General features: G+C 37.5%; 1 protein-coding gene across 1 annotated transcript in view; it reads right to left on the bottom strand.

The window, feature by feature from the left end:
* Arid2 (AT-rich interaction domain 2) overlaps nucleotides 1–22,028 on the bottom strand; it is a 131,194-nt gene that overhangs the window by 57,419 nt on the left and 51,747 nt on the right. The window contains exons 4-5 of the mRNA XM_041642560.1: nucleotides 7,308–7,441; nucleotides 506–724 (exon numbers count right to left, since the gene is read on the bottom strand). Of these exons, the coding sequence (XP_041498494.1) occupies nucleotides 506–724; nucleotides 7,308–7,441 (353 nt within the window). The remainder of the gene's footprint in view (nucleotides 1–505; nucleotides 725–7,307; nucleotides 7,442–22,028) is intronic.

The raw sequence follows: 22,028 nt of genomic DNA, 5'->3' as shown, positions 1-22,028 counted from the left end.
AAAAACCCATGAAAATGGGATGGAAATCTACCTAATTCAGATACTTAAAATTACAAAAAAATTAACAATCTTTGTTCCTTCCTCTTCCTCATATAATTAAAAATAGTTCAGGCAGCGGAAGAAGCTAATTTTTATGCATGTTTATACTATTTTTAGTTTTCTTCATATAAAATAAGTCTATCGCAAAGTCCCAACAGTCTTAGCTAGATAATCCCAAATTCAATAGTTTGTGAAGTTTGCAAATTGATGCAAAGCAAAATGCACTAAAATGAATTCATTTCCAAATAATTTGCTACATAACAATAAAAACCCACAAATTTCTAAAACACTATGTGAATTCTCTCTCTCTCTCTCTCTCTCTCTCTCTCTCTCTCTCTCTCTCACACACACACACACACACACACACACACACACAGAGCAAACGTGTTTTACTGGTGGTTTTTAGAAACTATGAGAAAGCTATAATGCTTATCTAGCACTGCACCTGACGTTTGCTGGAACTTACTGTCATCAAACACCCCAGCGTTAGCGAGCAATAAGGTGATGATTTTGGGGTCCTTCTCAAGCTGCATGGCGTGCTTGCTCTCATTTGACAGCAGAGTACACACGTTAATAGCAAAGTCCACCTCATTTGGGAGTCCAGATAACAGTGAAAGCACCAGTTTATTATAATCATTTGGCGAGTTAAAATCCATAGATAACCCATAACTTTGACGTAGATAATCTAATAAAAAAGAAAAAAACCTATAAGTTAACCATGGACAGGATACTTGTAGCTGTTCTATTCTCTTCTAAACACACAGCAGACCCAGCTCTTTCTTCAGAATAGACTATAAGCTTACTAAAACTGTGCAATTTCCTTGACTTTTCAGGCTAATTGTTTAAAATTACATTTTTATATATTGAAATGCAAAAATACACTTACCTTCTTGGACATCACTGATGAAGAAATAGCAAATGATTATTTCATTGGATTTACTGAGACAACAGTAAAAGCAATAGTGTTTAGCATTAGAATCCTAAAATTTTTAAAAAATACAGTTTTCTAACCACAACCATAGACACAACAGTTCTGCTATCTTACCCCATCACTATTAAGTCAATGATCTTATTTCTTGTCCCTTGGTTCTGCTTTATTTTGAAATATCAGATAGGTGGAATTACATAACACATAGGTCTTTGTGTTTATTTTCTTTCATTTAACAAAATACTTTTGGGATTCATATTGATATGTGAATCGATAATCTAGAGATAGTTCATCATACACCAAATCAAGGGAATTTCTATTTCTATTCTAATTTGAAATACCCACCTACAAACATGGTTGTTATATTCCTGAGAAAAACTTTGGGGGAAATTTCTACTGTTTCTAGTTTGGGATATCGACTTACAAACATGGCTGTCATAAACTCCCCGTGAAGGACTTTGGGGACCCACCCATTTTTGTTGCCTAGACATCCCCATGAAGAACTTTTGGGGGGAATTTCACTGTTTCTAGTTTGGGATTCCCACCTCCAAACATTGCTGTTATAGATACCTCATGGAGGACTTGGGGACCCACCCATTTTTGTTGTCTAGATGTCCAGAAGTGAAAGTGTTGGGCCACACCCAAATCGAGTGCTTAACTTTCTAAAATCTACAAAGCCACAGTGGCTGCAGCATTTTGCACTCCCATCGGCAGTGCACTAAAATTTCTTTTGTTCACATCCTTACTAGCACCGATCATCAGTATTAAATATCTTCAATAATAACCATTTATTCAATATTTTCCCCAAAATTTCCCAGTCAGTGAATGGCTTGTGTTCTTTTTGTGCTTCCCTGGTGGTCCTGGAACTCGTTCTGTAGATCAGGCTGGCCTTGAACTCACAGAGATCCCCTGTCTTTGCTTTCTGAGTGCTAAGAATAAAGGTGTGCGCCACCACTGCCTAGCTGGCTTGTGTTCTTGTTGTTTCAAAGCGAAGTTTTAATTGTGATTAAATTTAATTTATAAAGTTTTACTTTTATGTTTCATGTTTTTATAACTTAAAAGAAATAATTCAAGAAAAACGTCAATTTTTTGTGCAAGAACTGATTTTAAAACATTCATTTAACAAAACTTTGAGGGTTAGAAGACAGGCATACAGGGCAAATAGAAAGCACACAATCACAGTATGTGTGGGCCTTGGCAGCCATTACCTGAGACAAATACCCTAAGACAATTTTTCAAATAGAGCTGAAACTAGTTTAAAAAAATAAGAGTTGGAATATCTCCAGATCAAACCTTTCAGAATACTTCAGAATGACTTGGATTCTTAAAAGTGTAAAATAATAATAACAATGAACTCTAAAACCTTTCTATAAAATATAAATAAAAATCTGAGGGGTGGGTATGAGATGTGGTCTTAATGTGTTGCCCCGATTGGCTCTGAATTCACATTGCTCCTGCTTCACGCTCTCCAATGTTAGAATTACACTTTTAGTACCATATGTGGCTCAACAGCAGCATCTGAACAGGTAACTCTTCAATTCTAAAATATTTTAGGAACATCACTAATATTGGTGAGGTGCATAACAGAGTTGACAAATGACTAAGACACAGATTCTTTGAAGTGTTTAACACTGAACAATAATAAAAAGTAGAGCTCCTAGGGCATGGCTCAGCTGGTCAGTGTTTGTGATACAAACAGGAGGACCTAATTTCAAATCCCCAGCATCAAAATAAAACAGCCATGGTGTCATATGACTGTAATCCTAGCACCGTGAAGGCAGAGACAACAAGGTCCACGGAGTTTGCTAGCCAGTTAGTCTTGCTCACTATGTTTGAAATCTTGTCTCAAAAATCAAGGTGAAGAATGACTGAGGGAATCACCAGTGCCTACCTCGGGGCTACACCACACACAAGCTTATTTTTTATATTGACAAATGAAATTGCGCAAATATCTTAAAAAGTGGACAAATATCTAGGGATGCAGGAGCAGATTTAGATGTTTGTATATTGCAACAGTAACTGATGAGAAGGAAAGTTAATTTTTTTTTTTTTTGGTTTTTCGAGACAGGGTTTCTCTGTGGTTTTGGAGCCTGTCCTGGAACTAGCTCTTGTAGACCAGGCTGGTCTCGAACTCACAGAGATCCGCCTGCCTCTGCCTCCCGAGTGCTGGGATTAAAGGCGTGCGCCACCACGGCCCGGCAGGAAAGTTAATTTTACAGGTGCCGTCACCCAAACCTCCTGAGAGTAAATAAACCTGGAACTCACACTCAAAACACCTGCCACACTTCTTTGAGTTAATATAATTCTGGAATTCCTTTGTTGCTGAAAAATAAGAATCTTTACATCTTACCAGTAACTTTGATAAGCATGGAACAAACAAATACGAACTATCTTTTTAATCATACTACGTTTGGTAAAGATTCCTAAGGAGAATGCACGATAAAATACAGGACATTAGATCCAGATGGGGACTTAGCAAGATGGCTCAGCAGATAAAGGTTCTTGTTGCCAAGCCTGATGACTTGAGTTTTGGTTACTGGATTGCACACGATAGAGAGAATATCACCTAACCCCCACATCTGCCACGGCAACCCCCTCTCAAATACAGAAGACCAAGTACCTGGAACCCTGGGCACAGAAGGACTATTTCAGTCCATGTGTTTCAAGCCAACCTGAACAACTACTAAAATGTAGTCTCACTAACAAAACAACACTTCACAGGTCTTAAGGTCTTCCTTTTCCTTGCCAAGCAAGCTATGTTATTTCAAAATGAGATTGGCAATTTATTTTTAAGAATCGTGATTTAAAGTTTACTGAAGTGCATTACTGTCAACAAATTAAATTTAAGGCAACCAATTCTTTCCTGTCAATTTAGAAAAGAGAGGACTCCACCTAACAGGCTGTTTATGACTCTTGCAGGGATTTTGTGGGATATTCTTTCTATTAATGTTGGCAGACACTGTAATTGCAGTCCAAATGTCTGTTAGATTATAGAACATTTAATCAACAATCAATGTAACACTGACTAGCTCTAAAACAGTAGAGTTCTATTAATTTTAATGAGTTGTCTTCTGAACATTTTCACACTTATTAAAGTTAGAAAGCAGCTGGGTGTGCAGTCATTGAACACTTGTTCAACACAAAGTCCTGCCTGGTTTGCTCCTTAGCAACCTTCACCCACATAAACCGTTAAAAAAAAAAAAAAATCTATGCATAATTCAAGCAAAAATATTGATATCCGTGTTAAATAATCCAAATGTTCAAAACAGAAACTTCTCAACATTTTTTATAGTTTAAAGAAAAGAGGCAATACCCTCCAGAAATTCAGACACCTGTTCCCTTACTGTATGACAGTTACGTGTATGGGTATGCACGTGGCAGGTGGAGGCCTAAGGCTGAGGTTAGGAATCACCCTCCATTGTTCTACCTTAGTCATCCACAAAGCCTTTCAATCAAACTCAGGGTTTGTCTACACAGCTAGAGAGCCCATCTTCATCTTCTGAGGCTAGAATTACAGGGGGACTGCCTTGCATTTGTATGAGGATCCAAACTCTGGCATTCATGGCAAGCACTTTAACCACGAAGTCATCTTCCTACTCCCTGATTTTATGTTTAAGTTAAGGCCTTGTTATGTAGCACAGACAATCTTCCAACTCAGAATCATCCTGACTTCACCTGCTGGAGTCTGGTGTTTGCTACCACATCTGGGATTATTTATGGATACTGGAAAAGGGATAAAGGCCTTCTCCTGTGCCGAGCAAATACTTTGTCCTTGAGTACTTGATTTAGGCCTCAGCCCTAAATAAAAATTTTCAAGGTCTTAATCAATCACTAGGTAATTCCATTTTGGAACGTATTTTTCACACACACACACACACACACACACACACACACACGCGCACGCTAAAACAAATACATACTGGAGTTTACTCAGCTTTTCTACTGACAACTTAGAACGACTCATCAGTGTAGGGCTTTCATACCGATGATAATCATAAACATTTATATAATACTATCATGAAGTTGCAATATCTCTTTTGATAAAAATAGAAAGACTTGCAAAATTCCTAAACATTATTCGGAAACAACATCTCTTTTCAGTTCCTTCCTCTCTAAGAATCCCTTGTGTAGATTTTGTCAAAAATGTTACATCTAAGATACAACTGTCCAGATTTCCATTAAAACAAAGCAGATACTTTTGTGAAATATTCCTTTGCACTGTGTGAAGATACATCATTGTTATTTGTTTAATAAAAAGCTAAATGGCCACCAGCTAGTCAAGGGGTATAAGTGGAACTTCTGGACAGAGAGCATAGAAAGAAGAAAGGTGGGGTTGCCAGCTGACTTGGAATAACCAGATGGGCATAATGGAAAAGAGGTTAGGAGTGTGTGGAAGAACATAGGAAAACAATAACAAACAAAAGGGTTAATTTAAGTTATAAAAGCTAGTCAGAAATAAGCCTAAGCTAAGGCAGAGCTTTCATAATTAATAAGAAGTCTCAGTGTGGTTATTTGGGAGCTGACAGGCAGGACAGAGAAAGACAAGTTACAAGAAACATTATATTAGTTGATGAGCCTTCCATTTCTTTTTTTCTTTCTTCCTTTTTTTTGGTGGGGGGAGGGTTCCTGAGACAGGGTTTATATGTAGGTTTGGAGCCTGTCCTTGAACTGGCTCTGTAGACCAGGTTGGCCTCAAACTCACAGAAATCCATTCACCTGCCTCTTCCTCCTGAGTTCTGGGACTAAAGGCATGTGCCACAACCGCCCAGCTGAGCCTTCCATTTCTATAATATGTAGCTTAGCTACTTCTGCTGCAGGCTTCTGAGCACATCTAGCTCCACTACAGTTTCAGCACAGGCTTCCAAAGATGCCAAAGAATACTTCACTCCTTAAAGGTGAAGTGTTTTAGTAAAACAAAGCTAATCCATGTTAATCAGACAGATGTAGGGAATATAATATAACCAAGGAGGGTAGGGTGACACACTGCTATAACCTAACACTGAGGGAAGAGGATCACAATTTCAAGTCAAGCACAGCTGCAGCCTGTCTCCAAAAAAAAAAAAAAAAAAAAAAAAAAAAAAGCAACAAACAGAGGTAGTCTTAGTTTGCTTCCTGTTACTATGATCAACTACTGACCAAAAGTGATCTGGGGAGGAAAGGGTTTATTTCAGCTTACAGCTTGTAGTTCATCAGGCCAGAAAGCGGAAACATTCACTGTTCCTCCCTCATCTCGGTTTTTTAAACAGGCACATGATGAAGCCTCTTCCAAGGGAAATCTGAGATATTAAGAAGGGACTCTATTTCTCTAGTTATTACCCATTGGGGATGAAACTGAGGTAATACATCTGACATGAAAGAAACTTTGGAAATAGAAGTAAAAATAAAATGTAAGAACTGTAACTGCAAAATGAGCCAAATTAAATCAAAGGGCTACCCATTAGAGATTGGCACTAGTACCAACGACTGACACAGTAAGTGCATAAAACCGCATTTTTTGTAAAGACCACTATCTTAATAAGTATCTCTTGCTTTGTGTAGGCCAAATGCTAAAGACATTGATCCATGTGTCCCCAGCTCATCTTCACAGAACAGAAAACTAGAACCTCAATCAGTTCTATTCCAATCCCTTTATTAGACTATCAAGATAATTATTTCCTAATCCAGTTCAACTCTTTGTAGCTAAGGAATTTATTTATAATGATGCCACTTGAATGAAAAAATTCTTTAGTATTGCATTAAGAAATTATAGAATAATTCAGAACATTCCTGACATTCTAGCATACCCAACATTAGCTGTAGGAATTGTAGCAGGACTTCATAGAAAGGTTCCTGGCTTCCCTAACACCTGATACTTCCCTCCATCCCTCTGAGCCCAGGTTTATCTTAACTCAGTTTACAGTTAGCTCTCAGATAGCTTTTTTGTTGTTGTTTTCTGAGACAGGGTTTCTCTGTGTTTCCTGGTTGTACCTGAAGTCAGAGATCCACGTGACTCTGCTTCCAGAGAATTCTGGGATTAAAGGAATGTGTTACCACCACCTAGAGTATCTCTAATTTTAAATGAATCTTTCTCTTCTCATTTTAGTGGCTATTCAAGATAAACTAATGATTAGCTAATAAGGATAACTGTTTACATTCAATAAGAAATTTTACTTGAAGATACTCTAAAACTTCATAAAATCTATGAAGCAAAGGGACTCAAATACCAAGTAAAGCCAAACTGTGGAAGTTCCATCTCTCTAATGCCTTAAGCGTGTGCATGTGCAAAGTCTGGAGACATTGGATGATGTCTATTTCCCAATTCAAAACTCTGAATGCCCAGCTAATTTTAAATGATATTTACCTGACACACTGTGTTGCTGGTAATTGTAGGAAGATGGGATTGCACCAATAGGAAGCTGTGGCTTTGGATTGCCTGGTGGTACCTCATCATCATCTTCCCCAAAATGATGAACTTTCTCGTACTTTTCTAGATAACTGAAAGAGAAAAACAGCAGAGCAAAAAAATGTTTAAATATGTATATGCGTTATTTTTAAACTTTTACCACACATGTCTTTTTTGGATACCAAAGAATCTAAGTACCATTCACAATCATAACGGTGACCTCGGCTCATCAGGAATACTGCTATAAACTCAAAGCAAGTTAAAATAGTGTTTCTCTTTACAGAAAAGATTTTACAATTCCATAAAGTTATTTTAGCAAAATACAACTATCTGTCGGTAAATAGCAGTACCCCTTATGCACTGTTTTTAATCAAGTTATATTAACTCCAACAGCTGCTCTCAGATTTTAAGGCAACTATGAGCAAGGCCACCATGAGCAAAGACAGTGAAAGAGGTTGGCTGGAGAACTAATGTGCGGCTAGTTATATGTCAACTTGACACAAGCTCAAGTCATCCGAGATGAGGGAAACTCAAATGAGTCCATAAGATCAGGCTGTAGTTCTGACTGACGGGCGAGGATTCAGCCAATTGTGGGTGGAACCACTCCTGGGCAGGTGGTCCTGGGCAGGCGGTCCTGGCTTCTATAAGAAAGCAGGCTGAGCAATTCATGAGGAGCATACCATTAAACAGTACCCCTTCATGCCCTCTGCATCAGCTCCTGCCCTGACTGGGTTTCTGAGCTCCTTTCACTGATGAACAGTGGTAAGGAAGTGTAAGCCAAATAATTCCTTTCTTCCCCCCACTCCCAGTACCCCTCAAAGACAGGAAAATTAATGTCGGACTAATTGAAAGACAAGCTCTAGGAGTTAACAGACACAGACATGTTAAGCCTCAGGTACACCACTTCTGACAAAAAAAAAAAAAAAAAAAAAGGTAATTCAGCTGATTTAAGTTTCAGTGACCAGGTCTGAAGCTTCAGATAATACTGGAAGCTAACTGAAGAAGCTGTGCTGAGCATAAAATGGTGTATATTTTAACTATACTGTAAAAGGCTGTTAGGTCACCACTAAGAAGCAATAATAAAGGTAGATTCATATGGTAACAATGGGGTTTTTACTGTAGTAGCAGTAGCTATACTCATACCAAGAAAGCCTGTAATATTTCCAATGGCCAAATGAAAGAAATTCGACACTTGTTGTCCTATATAGAGATAACTCTATTGAGTTCTATTTTCTGCAATGATATAATGGACTCCTTTTAATAACTATGGAAGACTGATTTTGATTATTTTACAAATTAATTTTTGTATTTGGGATTGAGTCGTCAGATTTTTCAACTCACCGTTCCTTTACCAACATTTCAGGGGGAAATGATGTAACTGGAAAAGTATTTTAGGTACTTGGATCTGGCCTATATTCTTGATTCAAAGTGAAGCTTTTTTTCCCCCTTATTTTTTAAAAGCTATATAGTCACTGTAAACATAAGTAAAAAGATGATTCCCTGGTCTTGAAGTCTACCACAGGCTCACTCCATATTTCAAAATATTTGTGATACTTTTATTTATCAACATGTAACAGCAATGCACCAATTTACTCAATTGATAGCAATTCAGTTCTCCAGTGACACATATAGGCTATTTTGTTTTACAGTTGCTGTCAACAAATCATGCTATAATTATGTATGTATGAATTATTTTATTTCTTTTATTTGCAATCGTTCACAGCCATCTGTAGGCACATATATGGTGCATAAAAATGTATACAGATAACACATACACACATAACATAAAATAAATCAATCTTTTAAAAAAAACTTTAAAAACTACATGGAAAACTGTCACTAGTTTATTTTCCCCTTCTAGGTCTCTCTGAAAGTTAGGGGGTAGGGCTTCCAGGATGGGATAGAAAGACGCTCTACCACTGAAACCCCGTCATACTCAAATGACTGACATCTTACAACAGTCAAAAGTTTTGAAAAGTTACAAGCTATCAGTCAACATTTGAAAAAGAAAAGTCATTTCCCATGTAATCAAGCCACACTTCTGAAACTGTACAAACAGGTGGAAGCAATACATAATAAAGTGTGAGCCCTTAGCAAGCAGTGGCGTTTTATTTCAAGGAACTTGTCTTCCTTGATATAATCTGCATCACAATGAAAAAAATTTAAAATAACTGCAAAAATAATACCAATTTATTGCCTGAAAAATAAGGAATTAAATTATCTCCTTTCACCCATCCCAAGTTCTCCATTTAAGCTCAAATAGGTCAGAACTTTGAAAACTAATGAGCCCAACACATCTCTACTGCACAGGTAGAACGTCTTCAGTTTGATCCTGGAGATGTCCCAGGCAGTAGTTTACAGTCTAAAAGAATGAGAGAATGACTGAGAATAGACAGTCCCACATACATCAAGCTGATTCTTCTTGTTGTTAACCAAGTTACCATAGAAAGAATATGCATAAATTTAGACATAAAACTATGGAGTAGGGTAACAAAAGAAATGTTTGGGCTGCTAAGGACGATTTCGGACTAAATTTTAGATATTAACCTTGCTGAGGTAAAGTAGCTGTGAAAGGATCTACAGCGAAGATGGGTGGGCAGGCCAGTGTTACAATACCTTTCTGTCACCTCTACTCAGCTCATTTACTCGAGACTATAATTTTCAGTGAGATTATTATGACAGAACATAATCCAGCATGCCATCTTCCACTTGTGTGTTGTGATACCCAATAAATGTTAGCGTGTACCAGGAAATATTTAGAGTGGACAATAGGAATCTTCTATGTCTAGAAAGTTTAAAGGTCATGACCTTCGGGCTATTAAGAAGAAACAAACCCAGATAAAACAAAAACACCACAAACAGGTTCTCCTGGAATGTTTGAAACAGAGTGAACATACCCATCAGCAGTATTAGCATTTTTCCCTGTTACTCCTCCTCTTGTCTTGCCTGTGTGAGTTGATTCATAATTACCCTGTCTTTGGTTTTATTTTCTCTTTTTGTATATTGTGAAAATGTATCACTCTGATTGGTTTAATAAAACGCTGAAGAGTCAGGCAGAATTTTCAGGCACAGAGACCACTGGGGGGAAGAAACAGAGAAACCAGGGACACCAGAGCAAGCAGGATGAGCATTACAGAGATAAGGTAATAAAGCCACTAGGCAGCAAGTAAATTAATAGAAATGGGTTTATTTGAGTTATAAGAGCTAGTCAGAAACAAGCCTAAGCTATTGGCCAAATTTTCAAATTAATAAGAAGTCTCTGTGCCATTATTGGGGAGCAGACGGTCCTGATGAAAAATCTTCTTACACCCTATAATTTTTGCTTTTATTTTGATACCTACCAATGCAAAGATAGACAGTTTTTAACAACTATATCCAAAGTTATTTGCCTGTTGTGGAAGGAGCTTGTCTTCATTCATACAAGATTTCAATAGCTGTTTACCTAACAAATACATTTTCTAGGAAATTCTATAATAGTCTTAATATATATTTTAAAAACTTGATACTATGGATTACTTTTGTGAACAGCCTTATTGGGGATCTGATCTCTCAAAATATAAAAGTCTTTATTAAATCATGAATGTGGCACTGGAGAGATGGCTCAGAGGTTAAGAGCACTGGCAGTTCTTCCAGAGGTTCTGTTTTCAATTCCCAGCAACCATATCTTCTGGCCTGAAGGCAGACATAACACTGTATACATAATTAAAAAAAAACCACACACACACACACACACACACAAATGTGGAGGCAAAACTAAAATAACAATAACAAAAATACCAGGAAGGCTTGGAATTAGGCTTTACAAGCTCCAAAGACAGTAATTACAACCCAGACTATTATACCCAACAAAACTTTATCTCACAAGAAAAAGAGAGTGAAGTTTCCACAATAAAGACAAGATTAAAAGAAAAAAAAAGTATGTAGGGTCTCTATGGCAGTTCTACAGAAGACAACTGAAGGAATCCTTTATCATGGAAAGAAAGATAAATACATCTATGAGGCTATAGGAAAGAATAAATGATGCTAAAGCAAACATGAAACAGGAAAACAAAAAGTACTATAAAATTAACAATAATGACAGGAATGAATACATCTCTCTAAGTGGCAAATCTGTGAAGCTAAAGTAATAACCACCATATTACAGAAACCCATTCAACACAACTCTGAATGCCAATAACGAAGTTGAGGGATCAGACTTACAAACAACAGGTGTTCACATTGAAATGAAAAGAGAAGTCCAATAGTGATGTACCTAAAGGCCTTGGAAAATCAACAAGCCAAACTCAAAACCAATAAACTGAAGGAAAATAAAATAAGAACAGGGTAGAAATTAATAAAATACAAATGAAAAAATTAAAAGAATTAATGAAGTCATTGAAAAGATAAATAAGATTAACAAACAAACCATTTGCTAAATTACCCAAAACAAAGACTGATTTAATGTTAGAGACGTAAAGACATATATCCAGTATTACATATACTTAAAAATTCATAATACAAAAATCTAGAAAATTTAAAAGAAACAGATCAATTTATAGACACATATGCCCTATCAAACAAAGTCAACTCAAGAAACAATAAGCATTTTAAACAGACCTATAGCAAGCCATAATTCTGAAGCAGTAAGAAATAAACATTAAAAAGCCATGTCCAGATGTATTCACTGTTGAAGTCTACAAGACCTTTAAAGAGAAAAACAACTGGTTTTTTGTTTTGTTTTGCTTTTTAATTTTTTTTGTTTTTGTTTGTTTTTGAGACAGGGTTTCTCTGTAGCTTTGGAGCCTGTCCTGGAACTAGCTCTTGTAGAACAGGCTGGCCTCGAACTCATAGAGATCCACCTGCCTCTGCCTCCCGAGTGCTGGGATTAAAGGCATGCACCACCATCGCCCAGTGAAAACACCAACTACTTATAAAACATTAAAAAAACAAGACAAAACCAGGATGCTGTCAAGCCTTTTTGAAGTTTGGTGTGGGATTCCTCTTAGTATGCTGTGAATATGTTTTATTACCATTTGTTAATAAAGAAGCAAGGTGAGAATTCCAAAGAGATAGAGGAGAAAAGAAGGCAGAGTTAGAGAGATGCCATGTAGCTGCCAAAGGAGACAGGGGACCAGGTGGAACACAAACCTCTGTCAACAGAAGTTAGTTTTCCCCAAATACCAAAACAAGATAAAGACACATACAGATGAAACTCTGGTGAACATACAAAATCTGATGAACATAGATGTAAAATTTCTCAATAAAAGCTTGCAAATCTTAACTCAAGAACACATGATCAAGTTGGCCTCATTATGAAAATGGAGGTATGTTTCAACATACGTACAGCAATAAATGTAATGATCAAATAAAATGACTCAAAGACAAGAAAGACAAAAATCATCTCAGAAGATTCAGGAAAGCCTTTTGACAAAATTTATCACTCCTTCTTGACAAAAGCCAGACAGAAACTAGGGATAGAAGGAGCATATTTCAATATCCTAATGGCAATAAACTAAAATCCTCAAGTCAGTATCATACTAACAGGAGAACTTTATGGCATTTCTATTAAAATCAGAAACAAGACAAGGGTTACTTTTCCCACCTGTATACAATATAGTAATTACAGTTTAACTTTGATCAAAAAGACAAAAGCAGGGCTGGAGAGATGGCTCAGAGGTTAAGAGCACTGGCTCCTCTTTTAGAGGATCCAGGTTCAAATTCCAGCATCCACATGGCAGCTCACAACTGTCTGTGACTCCAGTCCCAGGAGATCTGACACCTTCACACCAATGCACATGAAATAAAGTTAAATAAATTATTTTTTTAAAAAAGACAAAAGCAGGAAATAAAAGGGAAACAAAGAAGAGCTTTCCTATATACCAAATAGTTACATCTGCTGAGAAAAAAATAAGTCAGAATTGATCTTCTAATTGTGTAAGTAAGTAAGTAAGTAAAATTAAATAAATAAAACTAAAATAAGGTTTGGAGCAAACCTTAGCAAGAAAGCAAAAGATTTATACAATAAACCTTCAAAACACTGAAGAAAAACTGTGAGACACTACAACAGGAGCGACAGCTCCAGCTGGTATATACCTGCTATAGAAGTATGAGCACCAGAGATTAGGTTCCTAGTACCATGGAAAAAGAATCCCTAGCGCTTGTTAACAAGTGATCTAGACAAATGAATGAGCTCCAAGTGCACTAAGTGACCCTGTTTCAACAAAATAAGGTGGAGGGTTGGAGATATAGCTCAGTGGTAGAGTGTTTCCTTAGCTGCATACCACTCGGGGCTCAAAACCCAAACCACAAAATATGGATTTTTAATGAGAGAGCAATTGAGCACACTACCAAATGTACATGCATGGTCTCTCTCTCTCTCTCTCTCTCTCTCTCACACACACACACACACACACACACACACACACACACACACAAAAGCAAGACAGCAGAAGTTGGCAAGACTTTCATATCTATAGCAAGAGAGTCCACATAGACATACACAGAGCTACCTGCACATCAGTTTGTTACAACAGATGTTATGAAGCTAGCCTAGTGCCCAACAACAGTGGGTGGATAAGGAAAATATGCTAAGCACAAGGAAACCATTTCTGCCACAAATAATGAAGTCATGTCATTTAAAGTTTGGTTTAATTTCTTTTTCTATCTATGTATTGTGGGTTGAAAGAAAATCACCCCTATATGCTCACAAGGAGTTGTACTATTAGGAGGTATGGCCTAGCTGGAGTAGATGGGGCTTTGTAGGAGGAAATATGTCACTGGGGTCAGACAGGCTTTGGGGTCTCAGACTCTCAAACCAGGCCTAGTGGTACGCAGACTCTTCCTGCTACCTGCGGATCAAGATGTAGAACTCTCACCCCTTCTCCAGCACTAAGTCTGCCTGTGTGCCTTCATGCACCCCAGAATGATGATAATAGACTAAACCCCTGAAATTGTAGGTCAGGCCCAATTAAATGCGTTCCATTACAAGAGTTGTCGCGGTCATGGTATTTCTTCACAGCAATAGAAACCCTGACTAAGACACTGTGAGTTTACTTCTAGGAAATGAAAGATACTTAACAAACGAGAGAACATAGTAGAAACATAAACACAGCTCTCCTTCCTTTTTTTATTTTTTGTTTGGGTTTTGTTTTTTAAGACAAGGTTTCTCTGTGTATTCCTGGCTGTGTTAGAACTTTCTCTGTAGATCAGGCTGGCCTCGAACTCAGATATCTCCCTACCTCTTCCTCCCACAGTTTTATTTCAATAGCCAAATCATCAATCATATTTTCAGTTTGTATGTGAATTCGAAGTGCATATGTATTTCTTGAGTGTCCACATGATGAATATGTGCGCACACGTGTATGTGTGTGTCATAGGTCAGTATCAGTTGTTTTCCTCTGTTGCTATCTACCTCATTTTTTAGAGACAGGGTCTCTTAGTGAACATGGACCTCACTAAAAGATTAGCTACCCAGTCAGCAATAGGGTTCCTCTGGTCTCTGCCTACTCGGATCTGGGATTACAGGTATAGGTCACTAAGCTAAGATTTTTTTATGTGGATGCTGGCAATTCCAACTCAAGTCCACCTACTTGTATAACAAGTACTTTACTGTCCCCATTCTGCTAAATTCTCTGCATTTCCCAATATGACAATAAGTCTATTCAACAGATCAACATGTCCACTCATTAAACTACAAATGCAGGATGGAACATTCTCTTCTTGTTCTCAGTGACATAACTTGAACAGTTCATATTGATCAAGCAAGTATATTTTGAGCTCTTACAGTAATCTGCTTGGTATAGTATATATTCACCTCAAAACTTACAGAATCCAGATGACAATAACTGATCAGGCAAACAGAACCAAGTTCAGATCGCTGACATCTATTCCTTGACTTGACACTAATTTCCTACAGGTGGCTCTTTACACCACACACTTTCATGACCTGAAGGAAGGTGTGAAGTATAACGAGCATGGTAGCTTGAAAATGACCATGTGGTTTTTGGAGCAATGTGGAAAACTTTGAGACTTTGGACTAGAAAAGTGGGTGAATGCTGTAAGCAGAGCTTAGTGGGACATCCTAGTACAAGTTTGGAAGACAGCAGTGCTGAGAGCAGTGTGGACTATGGAGGCCTGACTCAGTATGTTTCAGAGGGGAACAGTATTAACAACTGGGCTACAGACCTTTCTTGTGATAGTCTGGCAAAGAATATGGCTGCTTTATTGCCCTTGTCCTAAGAATTTGCCAGAGATTAAATTGGAAAAATAATGGGCTGATTTCTTTGACAGAAAATTCAAGGCAAGCATATATTGACACTATGGTATGGTTAGTAGTAATCACTCTTAAGCAGATATTCAATAAAAAAGAGCAAGTAGATGTCTCAGTTATTTTTCTAGTGATGTGAAAATTGTATCTTTATACAATGACCAAGACAACTTTGAAAAGTAAGAGTTTATTGGTGCTTCCAGCTTCAAAGGGTGAGTTCAGGACTATCATGGTGGGGAACATGGCAGCAGGCAGGCATTGTGCTAGAGCAGTTACTGAGAGCTTGCATCCTTATGCACAAGGCGGGGGGTGGGGGCTAACTAGGAATGGTATGGGCTTTTGAAATCTCTAGCTCCACACCTGATGACACACCTCCTCCAATGAGGCCCTACTTTTCTAAACCTTCCAAACAGTTACACCAACTGGGGACTAAGTATTCAAATATATTACCCTATAGGGGGGAAAAAGTTTGAAGAGAGAACAAGCATCATGAAATTAAGGAGAGGCCTGGTCTCAATTGAAATAAAGAGAAGATGGCCCTAGCCCAAGACACCACCAAGTCAGCTTCCAACTTGAGGAAAAAAAAAGGGGGGGGGGCGCTCAAGAATTTGCTGCTCCTAAAAAGCAACAACAAAGAAAATGTGCTGCAACTGTGATTCAAGGAGGGGAAGCCAGGCTTCATATTAAGTGGGGAGCCAAACTTGGCAGTATTCGCATTCATTTCTCACTTTAGAGTCAGGAAAGATACATGAGTAAAGGGTTGTGGACTCTCCCTCCACATTAATAGTGAGCCACTAAGGTTAGGCATATGTCAGGGGAGTATCATTACATGAAACTTTGAAAATGAAGTTTAGATAGTGCTAGAGACCTCAAGATGATAAAGAATGTTTGCCTAGGAGAGCTGCAGATGGGACAGAATCAGACTGAGAGAAGTAGGCTGCAAGCAACAAGTCATTTAAGCCCCCTGACATTAGACATGGAGCTGTAGTATTTGGTTTGTTCTGCTTGGTTTTGGCCTTGCTTTGCTTCAGTATTCTCTTATTAAGCCCATATTCCTCCCTTTTGGAGTGGAGAATGTATATTCTGTGCCACTGTATGTTGAAGTATGTGATTTGCTTTTTGAGTTTACAAGAGTTTAGAACTGAGAGATTGCCCTGAGTCTCAATAGAGGCTTTAAAATTTTGAGTTTTAAACAGTGTAGAGACTGAAAAACTATAGTGATTTTTTGAAGTTGCTGCATTTTGTATTGATGTGGCCATGAGTCAAGTGAGCTAGAAATATGGTGGCCTGAATGAGAATATCCCCCATAGGCACATGCTTGAATATCTGGTCCCTGGTTTGTGAAGGATTAGGAATTGTGGAGGCGGTGTGAAACTGGGAGCAGACTTTGAGGTTTTAAAAGACACACACCAACAAAAACAACAAGGTATCAAATTAATATAGAATTCAATGGTACTTTTCAATTTAAGCCTTTATTTGTGAGTGCCGAGGCTTTAGCTCAGTGGTAGAGGACTTGCCTAGCACAGGTCAGAATCAGTTTCCATCCTCAGCATGCTAAGAAAGCACATATTATGATCAACACAATAGAGACAACTGCTTGTTTAAAACAGCACCAACTAACATTATAAAGAATGTAGAAAAAGGTACTAGTCTTCTAGTCATATCTAATAAATTAATTAGAAAAGCTGGACAGGGTTTCAGAAGACTTGACTAATCAAATATCAAATCACATAGAAAATAAAATTAAATTTAACATCATATATCTTATTTTGTAACCATAATGCAATTTGGATATTTTCTTTCTTAAACACTGGAAAAACTAAAATAACTTTTGCTGTGGGACAATGGTCTTGTACCCTGTAAAGATTTGTCACTTCTACTGGTTTAACAAAATGCTGATTGGCCAATAGCCAGGCAGGAAATAGAAGCAGGGTGACCAAAACAGGAGAATTCTGGGAAGAAGAAAAGCTTAATCTGCAGTCGTCACCCAGACACAGAGGAAGCAAGATGAGAATGCCTCACTGATAAAAGGTACCAAGCCATGTGGCTAACACAGACAAGAATTATGGGTTAATGCAAGTTATAAGAGTTAATAAGAAGGCTGAGCTAATAGGCCAACCATTCTAAAATTAATGTAGACCTCTGTATGTTTCTTGGGGACTGAACAGCTGTGGGACCAGGAGGGACAGAATCCTCTGTCAACAAAGTTTTAATTATGTTGCAATCCTATTCCATGCACAAAAGCACAGAAAGTAATACAATTCATGATTAATCTTTCAGTCAGTCAATCTGTGTGATGGAAGAGAAGTATTTTCACATGAAGCCTTCTGAAACATGGCAGGAAAAGATAGCAGGACTCACAGCTATCTCTACTTCTGAGCCTAAAATAAATAAACTTCTAAGAAAAAAAGTAAAGTAGTTTCCAGAATCAATTATTTATTAGAAGCCTTCAGAAACTTGGGTACTATTTATAGAAATTTAAAGGAGCTCTTGGTTCCGGTGCTTGGTTCCGGCTCCTGCTCCAGCGACTAGGCTCCTTTCCTGACGGTTGGTGTTTTGTGAGTTTTACCCCCCAAAATAAAAACCCCTTTAAATCCTAAAAAAAAAAAAAAAAGAAATTTAAAGGATTCACAGATTATTCTTACAAAACACTTTTTGAGAGAATGGTATAGTGGGGAGTACAAGAGAAACTAGGTTAAATAAACCACATGAAATGGCAATTTGTATCCCTTCCAGGTACTGATGAGCTATGAAAGTTGTCTGCATGTTTGTTTCATAATAGGATCCAGCCCTCTACAATGAAAATGACATATTTCTGAAGAAAGAGATAGAAACACTAGAAATGATAAAATATCTCAAGTTCATGGACTGGGAGAATATTATCAGATGACCATCTGACCAAAAGCCACATAAAGATTTAATGCAATTGAATCAAATCCCCATCTCATTTTCCATAGAAATAGGAAAGGAAAAAAACTATACTAAAATTCACATTGAACCACAAAAGACCCTGAATAGTCAAAGCAAACCCAGGCAAAAGGAACAATGCTGAGGGGACTGGTCATTTCATTCTTCAAAATACATTATAGAGGCACAGTAATAAAATCAATATGGTACTGACACAAAAAGAGACATTCAGATTAATGGTACAAAACAGAAGACCCAAACATGAATACATGCAATTATAACCATCCGGTATTGACAAAGATGTCAAAAACATACACTGGAGAAAAGAAAGCATCTTCAGCAAAAGCCAGAAGTGCCAGCAAAACTGGATGTCTACACATAGAAGAACGAAATTAGATTCATATCTAATGTCTTGCACAAAAACTAACCCCAGATGAATCAAAGACCTAAATGTGAAGCACTGAAACTTCTAGAAAAACCCAAAGGCAATGCTCTATAAAACATAGGTGAAGGAAAGGACCTTCTAATTAGAAACTCCTTTGTTCAAGAATTGAGGCCAATAATTGACATGTAGGACTTTATAAAACTAAAAAGTTCTGCAGAACTAAAGAAACAAGCAATTGTGTTAAGATGAAGGTTACACAATGGAAGAGAATCTTTGCTAGCTATACATCTGACAAAGGATTAATATTTAGAACATGTAAGAACTCAAAAAATAAAGAATCAAAACATAAAAGACGTGTTTGGGAAAAAAAAGGGCCTGGGATCTGAATAGAGAGTTCTCAAAAAATAACAACAACAAATGGCTAAGAAATATCTTTAAAAGTATTCATAAACCCCTAGCAACGACAGAAACAAATCAAAACAATTTTGAGATTTAATCTTACATCAGTCAGAATGGCAAAGATAAGAAAACAACTAAACATGCTGGAAAGGACGTGGGGAAAGTGAAAGGGGGACCCCCATTCACTGTGGGTGGGAGTACAGACTGGTCTAGTCCTTCTGAAAACAAGTGTAGAAAAAAAAAATCTCAAATAGCTAAAAATAAATCTACCATATGACCCAGCTATACCATTCCTTGGCACATGCTCAAAGGACTTGACATCACACTCCAGTTACTTGCTCATCCATGTTCATTTACAATACAGGAAATAAAAACAACATAAACACCGTTCAAGAGACTAATGGATAATGAAAATGTGGTACATATATGCTATAGGATACTACTCAGAAAGAAAAATAAAACCACAAATTTTGGAGATAAGCGGGTAGAAGTAAAAAGGATCCTATTGAGTCAGGAAGTCCAAATCCAGTAAGACAAATGTCGCACGTACCCTCTCAATTTTGGTTTCCAGTTTCAAATGCTCAGGTGAATATGCAACTTGGAATAACCACAAAAACTAAAGTATAAAGGGACCTAGGGAAGAGAGTAGAGAGGGGAACAGCAGTGTACAAGGAATTTGAAGAGGGAAATAGGAAAATGGGAGAGAATAATTTGAGTTTGGGGAGGTCAATACAGAAGGAGAAGGAAGTTGAAGGATAAAATAACTGCAAGAATGTCTGGAAAAGTCATAAAGAATCCTATTATCTGCTTACCTAAAACTATGTCTTTGTGTATGCATATAGATATACAGTTTAAATGAACTTTTCCTACCTGAGCTGCCAATGTCCATCCCCCATAAATCATAAACTATTTAACAAAAACCTTAACACCAGGTATTTGAAATCCCCTATCTAGCTGTTGGTCACATGAGATTTCCAAAACATTATAGCCTATTGCTGTTTCCCTTGCTTGCGTCCCAGAGGCTGAAGGTAAGTAATTCCCTACTGCTGAAGACATAATGTACTTTGTACACAGGCCAGATCTAACCCAAAAGCCTCTTTTCTGTGGTCTACCTTTCATAGAACCAGAAGATACCATGGCAGGCTTCCAAGGGAAGGAAGCAGCCAACAGTCATACCTAGCTACGATGTACATCAACTACAACAATGATCAGCATGGCAGGATATCCTTAAGGATACAGTAGTGGCATACATACCTTGGAGGTAACCAGAAGCTCTCTAATTGTGGTATATTTCTCTGTGTGTCATAAAAACACTCGATTACTGAAGATAAAATAGCACAGTTCAGAAACAGTTCTTGGAGGAATTGAACTGGTACTAACATGGAAGCCTTCTCCCCCAGGGTTAGCTTTCCTCAGAAGGTGCCATGAAAGCTGACAAGGGAAAAAAGTAATCAATAGTCCTATCCAGCTGTAAGGCATGAGTGCAAACCACAATGATGATGGGCTTGACAAAACACCCTAATGATACAACAGTGCCACTTACATCCTGGGGTAAAAAGCAGCTGTCTAACTACACTTCAAAAGAAATTTATGAGTGGTACTGCAAACCTAGCCAGCTAAGAACGACTGGAGAGGTCATAGACCCTAGGAGAACTTAACACTGCTATTTTCCTAAATCACTATAGCTACTAAATACATTCTAAATATTTATTCTTTTATCCACAGGCAAAAGCAGTTCTCACCCAGAAAGAAGCTTCTTTTTGCAACACACATAGGCAACTAAAAGCTCTATAATTGGTCAAAATGCAAAGAATAAGAGGGGTGTTGCTTACTGCCTTGATCCTCATGGCTTGCTCAGCCTGCTTTCTAATAGAACCCAGGAACACCAGCCCAGGTGTCCACAAACTGGGCTTTCCCCTATCATTTACTAATTAAGAAAATGCTCTACAAGTTTGCCTGCTTACAGACAGTTCTTATAGAGACAATTTCTCAACTAAGGCTCCCTCCTCTCAGATGACTTTAACATGTGTCAAGCTGACATAAAACTAGCCAAAACAGGGGCTAACTAAAATTAAATAATAAGGCATGGTGGTACATGACTTTAATCCCAGCTCTTGGGAGGCAATGGCAGGCGGATCTCTCGGAGTTTAACGCCAGCCTGGTCTATAGAGTGAGTTATCTGAATAGCCAGGGCTACACAGAGAAACCCTGTCTCAAAAAACTTAAATAAATAAAAGTGATAAACTGATTTAAAGTTACAATAGTTGAAACAGGAAAAGGTGAACCCCTAGAATAGTACATAACAAATCAGATGTCTAGTATAAAAATGAAATATTTCAAATATATGTGAGATATAGCATTTCAATCATTCATACTAAGATAATCATTTGGAAGAAATCATTTTTATATTATACTATACTGGTAAAAGTAATTTTTAACTGAAGAATATTTAAATTAATATATACAATAGTTACATGTATAAATGTGTACTACACTTAACACAATAGTAAGGAATAAGGAATAATTTTCTCAGCATGTAGACAATCAACAAAGAAAGATTTATCTCACTATCTCACTAGAAGTTTCAAACTTTTTAGGCAAAAAGCAACAAAATGCCACAAGACAAAAAAAAAAAAAGAAAGAAAATGTATTGCATAGTATAATCAAAGATGTATTCCCAAATTCCATTATCATTTTTAAGGATTAAAACCAGACTAGCTGCCTAATAGAGAACCAATATATT

The sequence above is a fragment of the Microtus oregoni genome, unplaced genomic scaffold (genome assembly GCF_018167655.1).
Source record: "Microtus oregoni isolate MIOR12 unplaced genomic scaffold, Mior012 000077F_ref0000221, whole genome shotgun sequence".
Lineage (NCBI taxonomy): Eukaryota > Metazoa > Chordata > Mammalia > Rodentia > Cricetidae > Microtus > Microtus oregoni.
Note: the sequence above shows the minus strand (reverse complement) of the source record. Positions and strands in the feature narration are given on the sequence as shown.